The 10,684-nt window shown below is 47.3% G+C and overlaps 1 protein-coding gene across 1 annotated transcript; it reads left to right on the top strand.

Moving 5' to 3' along the window:
• Nucleotides 1-3,817: 3,817 nt before the first annotated feature.
• LOC309676559 (cystatin-B-like) lies at nucleotides 3,818-10,393 on the top strand. Its single transcript, XM_082489126.1, has 3 exons — nucleotides 3,818-4,021; nucleotides 8,744-8,845; nucleotides 9,574-10,393. The coding sequence occupies exons 1-3, from the start codon at nucleotides 3,956-3,958 to the stop codon at nucleotides 9,700-9,702; spliced, it is 297 nt and encodes a 98-aa protein (XP_082345252.1). The 5' UTR covers nucleotides 3,818-3,955; the 3' UTR covers nucleotides 9,703-10,393.
• Nucleotides 10,394-10,684: the final 291 nt, after the last annotated feature.

The raw sequence follows: 10,684 nt of genomic DNA, 5'->3' as shown, positions 1-10,684 counted from the left end.
AGCCAAGGGTGTGAACATGTAAAGTATTTAATGTGACAGAGCGCACTGCTATTTATATTTAGTAAATGTCCCAATCTCTCCTTTCTGCCCAGCAGGAAATACTGGACAATACTCTTCATAGACTCCATTGCACTAGGCCAAGCTACTAAGGTTCCTACTGGTTTCCTCCAGCTGAGGTAGCTTTATCTCCAGCCTGCCTGCTTTGGTGGAGGGGGAGAACAGTTTGTAAATCCTCCCCCCACCCCCGGAGAACGTTGCGAGAGCACAATGAGATGTATCCATGATTGATTATGTCGCTAGTAGTTGTATGCTTAACAAAGTGTTGCTGCTGTAATATTCCACTTGGCATACATGGCTAACCCTCTCACACCATAGTCAGTGTTGTGCTTTGCCATATTAATCTGCCTCACACCTACACAGAGCATTGCACTAGCCGTGACGATACTGGTGGGCCTGATACAAAACAAATGGAATGAGGTCAAACAGAGGAGTTAGGGATGGAGAAACAGCCCCCAGAGGTGGTAACACAATCGCAGGAGTGGGTGAATATCTGAAGCGTGTGTGCTGGTAGATGCCTGAATGAGGAAGACATACAGGCCTGTGCTCTGAGACAAACACAAAGAGAAATGGGTAAATTGGCTATGTTTTGGCTCCTATAGGCCACCTACTAGGTAATTTCCCTCCTGGCTCATCACGAGAGAGCGCACCTAGCACAAGAAGGGTGGGCTGTACCTAAAGAAAAACAGTAAGGACTTCAGCAGAGAGCATAGCGGAACTTCATTACTCTTGACGCTTGTCCCACTCCCCCAAAAGCAGACGTAAGTGCTCCTGGTTTTGCAAGGCATACCTGTTTCCTCTCCATCCATGCTGGACAGTTTGAAGTGAGAAAGTTATTAGAAGAGCTATTGCAGCCCAATGAGAGAAAGAGCACCCCTAACAGCCTGGCAGGAGGGATGGGGTTACGTTGCAGAACTCATTTCCCTCTTCCCAGATCCCATGTGCAAGAACAAGCGTCTGATGTGAAGACATCAGTACCTTCACTCATCAAACGTGAGGGTAGACCACACCACCATGGAAAGGTAGACAGGTCTGCAGCTTAGCGTGAGCTGAGAGGAAAGGACTGTGTGAATGCGTTGGGGAAAATACCACAATTCTCTTGTTACTGTTTTCGCTCAGTTGTTCTTTTGCCAGGGCAGGCAAATAAAACTTACAGGTGACATTACTGCATAAAAAACTTTGTTTTGCCATCTCCACTTGTTGCTGACGAGGAAGAGGAGTTTTGGCTTAGGAGAGCACAGTGGAAGTCCAGAAACTCAAGAAGCACGCTATTAAGACAAGTTATTTTAACACTTTTGTTGATCTGTTACATTTACCTCAGAGTGGGCTCAAATTTTAATTACACCATGGAAGAACCAATCCAACTTTAAATGTAAGGCAAATCACAGTATTTGATCAAAGCTATGACACAGCAGGTTAAAAGGAAAAAGAAAAAAGATTTTGAAAACACAAATTCTTGTGACCACACTTTTGGAAACCACATTCCACCCCTGGAACCAGTGGCAGTTGCTCATTGCTTCTGAAAAATGATGTCGCTTCCTCAGGCTGCTGACTGTGGCGTCTAGGCTTAATTTAGGGTACAGAATTGAGACCCGTGGTCTCCTGAGTCTAAATACACAAACGGAGATGGGCACTAGGTGGCGGAAGGGGCTAAAAATAGTACTTCAGTTATAGCCCACACTTCCGAAAATTTCAGTAGCCAAGTAGTTTTAGTGCTAGTGAATCGTTCCTACAGGCAAAAACCAGTACAGTAGTCCCTGAACCAAAGCTGACAGCATTGAAAACAGAGAAGTGCTTAATGAATGAACTGAAAACAACACAGGATACAAACCGAAGACTGCCTGAACACAGGCAATGTTCTCACTTTGTGAGTTCTCACTGTTCTGTCTCACAACAGACAGTCATCACTGGCTGCCTTGTTTGGAAAACAATACTTACTGGCTATGCACACAGTAGATAATGTTGACATTTGGGTGTTTTTCATTCTTTGGGTGGTTTTCATTCTTTAGGTGGTTTTTGTTCTTTACATCTACCTAAAAGGAATTTGTACCCTGGCACATGACGAGGCTCCAACAGCTCCCATAACTTTATAACAACAGACCAACTGTGCTCAATTTGCTGAGGAACCCCCAGCCGCCCCCACTGCACGTATACCCCAAATTCTAAGCCTCGAGCTCCACACGCTGTGTGAGAGCCGCTGCTGCAGCCTATTCTAGTGACACACACACTTAGATGCAAGGGAAGTTCAGTAAAAAAGGACTTCCTTCATGAAGGTGATTTGCAACCAAACCCTTTTTCCAATGCACAGAGGAGGATGTGTGTTCTCATCCTGCCAGGTCCAAGAGAAGAGGAAGTTTGCTCAGACACCTTTCCAAAAGCCTGTGTGTCACACAAGATGATACTGATGAAGATAAGTTGGGTAACATCTGCCTGTTGAAAGCTCAAGCCGGAGAACCTCCATTGGCATGTCCCACCAGGTGAATGACTGCCCCACCCTTTATGCCCTCACAGCTCAAAAACCTACTGGAAAGCAAGTGCCAACGTGGTGTTTGCTGAATCATCTGGTAGAGAAGCAACAGCAGTGGGGACAGAAGCAAAGAGTGTGTCAGCTCTGTGGTGGGATTTCCATTTGCAAACTTGGCTGACGGGCAGGGAACCGTCACAGCTGAAGAGCCTGATCCTTCAACCCCCTCTGTTCACAACCCCCGCAGAGCTCTGCCAGCCCACGGCCCCACCACAGCGTTTATTTGTTCTCCACAGAGATGATACCAGGCAAAAGAAACCCTTCTTCCCCATTCTGTTTCATTCTTCTCACCATGTCCTCCCTACCAGTGCAGGAGGTCCATTCAGTATGCCATACCTGCTGCTGTTAAATCATAGAATGGTTTATGTTGGAAGGGACCTTGAAGATCATCAAGTTCCAACCCCCCTGCCATAGGCAGGGACACCTCCCATTAGACCAGGTTGCCCAAGGCCACGTCCAGCCTGGCCTTGAGCACCTCCAGGGACGGGGCCTCAACAATTTCTCTGGGCAACCTGTTCCAGTGCCTCACCACCCTCAGAGTGAAACATTTCTTCCTAATATCTATTCTAAATCTACCTTCTTCCAGTTTGAAGCCATTACTCCTCGTCCTATCACTACATGCCCTAGTAAAAAGTCCTTCCCCAGCTCTCCTGTAGGCCCCCTTTAGGTACTGGAAGGCTGTTATAAGGTTTCCCCGGAGCCTTCTCTTCTCCAGGCTGAACAGCCCCAACTCTCTCAGCCCGTCTTCCTAGGAGAGGTGCTGGGAAGCGGGGAGAAGGAGGGAGGTGGTCGTTGTTGTTGTTTTTCCAAGGAATTCGTATGTCTAAATTGGGGTGAAATTTAGCTAAAGACCCAAACGTTCGGACCGAAGTCTCACCCGGGGGCTTCTCAAAGGCTGGGTGATTCACAGAGGTGCCACCCGCTGAGGACAGGCCGCGTGCAGGCCTGCAGCTCATTCCCCAGGCAGCATTTTGTGGCAATCCTTGTTTTTAGCTTTTTTTCTTCCACCTTTTCCGAGCAGACAACGGGACGGGAAGCTTTCTGCCAAGCCCGGAGAGCTGCTCCCACCCGCTCTGTCCTACCAAGCAGTCAATTTCCCCGGCCCAGCCGCGTCCCCGGGGCGATGGCCGCCTCCTGCCCCCGCCGCCGCCGCCGCCGCCAAGGGGCCGGGCTCTCCCGCCTGCCCGCCCGCCGCCTCACAGCTCGGAAAGGCCCAACCGCCAGGTCGGAGCCCCCGCCCTGCGCCCAGGCCCGGGGCTCAGCACCGCCCCCGCCCGGCCCCGGCCCCGGTCCCGCCCCGCCGGTAGGCTCGGCCCCGCCCGAGCCGGAGGACCGAAGCGGCGGGGAGAGGAGCGGAACGGAGCGGCTGCCACCATGTTGTGCGGGGGCACCTCGGCGACGCGGCCCGCCACCGACGAGACGCAGCAGATAGCGGACGAGGTGAGGGAGGGCCGCGCTGCGCCGCGGGGATCCACGGCGGAGCCCCCGGGCCCGGGAAGGCCCTTGGGTTGGCGGGGCGGCCGGTCTGCGGGGGGCTTCTCCCGCCGGGGCTGCTGGGGGTCGGAGCCTGCCGGCTTGGGCTGGCAAGCCGCCGGTGCTGCCTGCGGGCCTGCAGGCCTGCCCGCCGGGGCGGGGGACGGGGGGGGGGCGACACACGCACCGAGAGGCGGTAGGTTTGAGGGCAGCGCTGGGGCTCCGTCGCGGTGCAGGGGGTGGCTGAGGGGCCCCGGGTGTGTTTGGCCATGGCTCTACACGGCCGAACGCCTTTCCTCCCCCCTCGGCTTAAAAGCAGGGCGACTGACAGGGCGTGGAAGCGGGGTGAGCAGCCGCTGGCTCTCTGGAGGCCCGCGTCGCTTTATCGACTCCAAGCAGAGCAGGTTCGGGATCTTAAGAGGACGTTTTAGAGGGATTTGGAGAGGAACCGTAGACAACGTGGAGCGCTCAGGGACAGCCGCGGTGCTGTGCAGGGGATGTGCCACCACCAGCGTAGGCACAGAGCCACCGGGCAGCCCCGGCGCATCCCGGCTCTAAACGGCCCGTTTTCTTCTTGAGCCTGAGGAAGGAGCTCAAATGGTTCTTACAAGGGTTTTAAACTGGAAGAGGGTGGATTTAGATTAGATACGAGGAAGAAATTTTTCACTCTGAGGGTGGTGAGGCAGTGGAACATGTTGCCCAGGGAAGCTGCAGATGCCCCATCCCTGGAGGTGTTTAAGGCCAGGCTGGATGGGGCTTTGAGCAACCTGGTCTAGTGGGAGGTGTCCCTGCCTATGGCAGGGGGGGTGGAACTCGATGATCTTCAAGGTCCCTTCCAACCCAAACCACTCTATGATTCTTACACTAAAGAGTAAACCTCGTAGCCACTTTTTTTTTTTCTTTGGTGGGGGAATAAACAAGAAAACTTCTCTGCTGCTTCTGCTATTCCCTGAAGCAGAATTCAACTTACTGCCAACTCCAAATCCTGATACAACTTACAATAACTTAATTATTGCCAATGTTAATAGAGCACTTTTGCTCTAAAATACCTATGTACAACTAAGCTCGTCTTTCAAAGCATGCAGTCTTTTTCCTGTCATGGGAACTCAAGTTCCTTCTGCTTTTTGGTTCTATCAGCTAGGGTGTGTCAAGCCAGTGAAGAAAGATGAAGGACAAGCTCCAGCTTCTCACGCTTTTGTCATTGTCCAGATTTGTTCCACAGGCTGCAGCAGTTTCTAAACATGTATAAAGCACTCAAAGGCAGAGCAGTCACTAAAAGTAATGTTTAGATATGTGAATCTCCTGAGCACTAACCTAAGTTTGTAGTAATGAGTATATTACCGAGAGTCACTATTCTTGTTTTGACCTGAAAAGGCCTATATGTCATCTTAAAGATAATGTGAGTACGCAATTAACGTTGCACATGGACTGAACACTAGATTTGTTTAAAATCCTGAATTTCCATTCTGTGGCAGTCTGCAGTGGTTTTTGGTAGTCCAAATATAAGATGAAGTAGTAAAAACAAAACCAGTTTGGATTCAGACATGAATGGAATTAACCAAAAATCTGGCATTTTCATTTAAATCACCTAGATATTTCAGAGTTTGTCCAGCTTGTTTTGACTGCCAGTTTAAATTACTTTATTTAATATTTCATACATGGGAAACCCGAAAACTGAAATTTGCCCATTCAGTCATATGCGTATCTGGATATAGACTGTGAAGGAAACATGAGTTTTCTTAAATGAAGGTAAACTTCTAAAATTAGTTTGTTTTCTTGAAATCAAATCTTTGTGGAGATTTGTTAGAGCCTGCCAGTTCACCTGCTATAAATACAGTTTCTGTTCCTGCTTTTCCAGTTCTTGCCTCTATTGTATTGTTGCATAAGAATCGTGGCAATGGTCAAACATTGTTGAGATCTGTGGCGCGGGCAAGTACTGCCCAGAGCAGGTACAGCGTGAGACAGAGCAGGACCGCTTCCTTCCAACAGTGTTTGGCTTAGGAGTCCTATAGGAACTCCCTCTCCACAGCAAGGATTTCCACCGTGGCCTGTTCAGCCCTTGGCTTCTCACTGACAGCTGTGGCAGAGGTTGGTCAGAGTGATTTTGAACCATCTGCTCTTTAGTAACTGCTCTGGGAGTAAACAAACAGGCCGTGCAGAACAGCGAAGAGCCTTCAGGGCATGGTAATTTTCAGCCCTGTGATGGAATCACAGATTGTTTGGGTGGGAAGGGGCTGCGCCTCCTGCTGAGCACAAGGTCAGCAGCCCAGGGCTGCTTGAGGCTGTCTTGTCAAGTCTTGAAAACCTCTGAGGATGGAAACTGCACAGTTTCTCTGGGCAACCTGCTGTACTGCAGGAGTGTCCTCAAGGAAAAAGTTTCTCCTCACATCCAGTCTGAACCTCAAATTATGACCATTGGGTCTCATTCTTCTGCCCCAATGTAAAGAGCCTGGCTTCTTGTAGATCCTGGAAAGCTTTCCTCAAACCATTCTCCAGCCTGAGCAAGCTCATTTTCTTCCTCTCCTCTCAGCACAAGTCTCCAGCCATATGATCTCATGATGGCCCTCCACTGAGCTTGCTACAATTTGTTGACATTTTTCCTGTATTGGGGGCCCAAAACTAGACACAGTATTCCAAATGTGCTTTAACAAGTGCCAAGTAAAAGGCAATAATCACTTGTTTCTCTCTTCTGGCTAGGCTCCTGCTGATGCAGCCCGGTATGCTGTTACCTTTGTTACCACCAGGGCACAATGCTGGCTCGTGTTTAGTGCACTGCTCACCAGGACCCCCAGATCTATATGGTGATCATGAACTAGCAGGTCTTTCAGAGAGTATCTCTGGGCTCTCCCTCTCCACACTGAATCAGGCTGCCCATTTGTCACATGCTGTGGTGAGTCACTGCCATGATAACACCCTGACAGGCTTGCAGCCGCATGTGACTCTGAGCTGTCCACAGTCATGGAGCCCAGTGTTTAGCTTTCTGGTGGAAATACCAAATGTGCTGAGCCAGGGTGATTTTGAGATGTAAGAAACCCACCTTGCACAGCACCTAGGATTGCTAAGGGAGCACGGGACAGGATAGGGTCAGTGGGATGCTTATGTCTGCCCTCTCCCCCTGCCTCTTAAAATTTGTAATAGTACAGTGATGCAAAATGAAACCATTTGCTCCATCCTCTGGTTCAGGGGAAGGGGAAGAGGGAGGACTGAATCGACTGTGCTTTCTGGAGCTGTGCCCTTCCTTGCATCTTGGAATGCAAAGTTGTTGGGGGCACTTTGATTTCCATATGGTAAAAAACATGTTTACAAAAGCATCGGACTAGATGATCGTTGAAGGACCCTTCCAACTGAACTATTCTACTCTATCCAAACATCATTAACTTACTTTTGACATACTGTTCACAGCCTGGAAGAAGCGTAGAGGTATGACCTCTGAGAAAAGATGTACAATATGGGTAATGGCTCCCAGGGACAGGATGGTCACTGATCAGCTGTCTTGGAAATGCACCAGAGTTTGGTGCTGGAGAGATGAGAGAACATACTGTGTTGCAGGAATTGTTTCTGTTCCTACTTCACCTAGAGCACCTGAGCAGTGGCAAATTGGCACTTGTTTTCCCCCAAGGAAGCAGGTGGGATTCAGTCAGGATAGCAAATGTATTCATTCTCCTTGATTTTAGGAAGAAGGGGGAATACACCATATAGCTGGAAAGAGAAACTCACTACTGGTACTGTTGCTCTGGCAGTGGAGGGCGGGCTACATAATAATGCAGTGCTGGAGGTAAGGCCTTCTGGGTACAACGGAGCTTACAGACTCCCAGGACTGATTCATATTGCCCTTGTAAACAAAGCCTGAAATCCTCTGCTTTCCTGACCAAGGATTTTACTGCATAGCCATGGTGTTCTAGAGAGCCAAGCGTGGGAAATAAGAGCTGCAACTCCTATGAGTTCATGCCTCCCTCTGGGTTATCGGGCAAGTTATTCTGACTTCTTGAGCAGTGGTTTTACACTCTGGAAACTGGGATGATGACTCAGAAGGTTTTATGGTTCAGTTGTTTTTTGGAAAATATTTGCAGTTTGAAAACATTGCAGATTCCAGCAGACACGCTGGAAAAACTGTCAAGTAAGTGTTGTAAAACCTCAGACTTGGGTAGTTTGCTTTCAAAGCTTGATTTTTGGATGCCTGTCTGTTCTGTGATGCTGGGTCTGTAAGAACTTCTTTTGAACTTGAAAAGGGAGCTAATGCTGAAGACACCCCTTTTTCTTGTTGTAAGAATGATGTATATTAAAAATTTCTCTTTAAAAAGACATATATTCTTGTGCATGTACGTATTGAACCACTTCACGTTTGTTGTTAAATACACAGGACAGAAAGCAAAGCTGAGACATCGACAGAGGAAATCATTTGTCAAAATAAATCTCTATTGGAGGCTCCAGACTTGGTGTCAGTCTGTGACGAGTGAATCACACCGCTGTCTTGGCTTTGCTGCCTGTCTAGATTTCTGGCCTTGCTTTAACACAAAACTTAACATTATTCATTTTTGATCTTTTAATAACTTGGAAAAGCAGGAATTCTGTGCCTGAGAATTCAGCAGCAGTGACCTGGAGGGTACTGAGGCACACTGATAGTGTGGGCCTGAACTCCTAAATACTTGAATCTCGCATCAGTCTTAAATAACCTATTGTTTTCTTAAGGTGAAACCTCAGCTAGAAGAAAAAGAAGGGAAAACGTTTGATGTCTTCACTGCAGTGGAGTTTAAAACTCAGGTGGTTGCTGGAACAAACTACTTCATCAAGGTAGAAGACACTGGGCAATGGGATTTTGGTTTTTTTTAAGTTAATATGTATAGTATTTGGAATGCTGTTGTGTTTTTTTTTTCTTTACTTACCTACAGAGGGATGGTTATGATTTGGCCTTAATAAGAAAAAAATCTGTACGTTAAAAAAAAAAAATCCCCCCCACCTCTCAGCCCATCTCCCTCCCTGTATTAAATTGAGATAAGAGTACTTCTCTATTTTCATAAGAACTTTTACTTTTCAGTTATTTTGTGAAACTTGGTTTAGGGAATAATAACACATCTGTGATGTTGAGCACTAACATTGCATTAAGTGAAGCCAAGATGTGTAAAGATAAAGTATCAAACTTGCTCTGACTCTACCTGTAGTGATGTCAGACAGAAAACCAAGCAACAGTGATCAAAGCATTTAAGTGCTTGTTGTGCCAATAAGATTAGAGAATTTCGCATGTATTTAATATATTCATCACCTCTCTGCAACTGTGATTCCCCACCTGTAAGTTCCCTATCTCAGGCATAGGAAGAATTAACAAGCATAGAAGGATTAGGTGGTAATTCCACAAAATAATGACTCCCAGTCTGGTTTAAAATGAGACTGGCGCCTTCTGAGGTGATGTTTTTTCTTACTGCCTCTCTGCTTCCCCATCCTCAAAACACACCGGTCTACACCATCCCTCCTGCTGAAGGCTCCTGTCACTCCATGGCACTCACTGATTTTCATGCTTTCAGGTCCATGTTGGCAATGATGAGTTCATGCACCTGCGGGTGTTCAGAAGCCTTCCTCACGAGAATAAGCCGCTGAGTCTCCACAGTTACCAGAGCAGCAAGACGAAGCACGATGAACTGGCTTTTTTCTAGCAAGCTTATCTTGTGCATCTTTCTAATGGTTTCTTATATGCATTTTCTATAGGCTGCAAAATGTTGATTCCTGTGCCAAGAAAGGAGAAAGTGTCTTTTTTTTAAACTTAATGCTGGAAAAACCAATTTCTTTTATGCCATTCCCTTCCTGTGCAACATCTGAATTTTAGAGTCACACGGCTCTCGTTTCACCTACACTAATGCAAACCCAAGTAGCTGCACTGACTTCAGCGCAACTTAACTGGAATATGGTGGCTGAGCTCTGTTGGTGGACTTCCTTGGTCTGGAAACTGAAAGGGGAGTGACACTAGCACTCATGTATTTACAGCAAGGAGCAAGAGGAAACCAGAATTTTTTTCTGTGCTGTTTGGCAACAGTGAATATATCTGTAGATTTAAATTGTACTATGCATTTTGTTGGCAGACCTGAAGAGAGACTTGAGCTGAAGTAATTTTGAAAGCAAGAGAAAGAGGAGGATTGTAGTCTTGAAACAAGCATTCCCTTGGCAATCGTGTTTATCCTCTTGCAGCAGTAGGATATAATGTCCAGTAGAGGGTGTATGAGTTAAGAAATGAAAAACCCAACTTGCTTATTTTCTTAGTCCTAAGGAAAAGTCCTGGAAAGGAGCTTAAGCTGGACAAGCATTTCTGCATTAATAACAACAATAAATACTTCTCTTGAATCAAGGTGCCATATTTGACTGGTGTTTCACTGGTTCTCTTTACTGGTTTTCAGTATTGGTTATTATGTTGCTCAGAGTTTTTTTTTCCATTAGTGTTTTTCATATTCCGGATAACCTTATGTTTATTCTGTGTTTTAATTAGAAATACATTAAATTGGTGAGGGACATGAAAGGCTTCTGCAGGTGTATCAGCAGCAAAAGGAACCCTAAGGAAAACGTGGGCCCTCTGCGCTCCGTGGAGCAGGGCACCTGCTGACAGAGGACACATAAGAAGCTGAGGCACTCAGTGCCACCTTTGTC

Source organism: Vanellus vanellus (assembly GCF_965231255.1).
Source record: "Vanellus vanellus genome assembly, chromosome: 1".
In the NCBI taxonomy this organism is placed as follows: Eukaryota; Metazoa; Chordata; class Aves; order Charadriiformes; family Charadriidae; genus Vanellus; species Vanellus vanellus.
The sequence above is the reverse complement of the archived record's forward strand: the minus strand, read 5'-3'. Positions and strand labels throughout refer to the sequence as shown.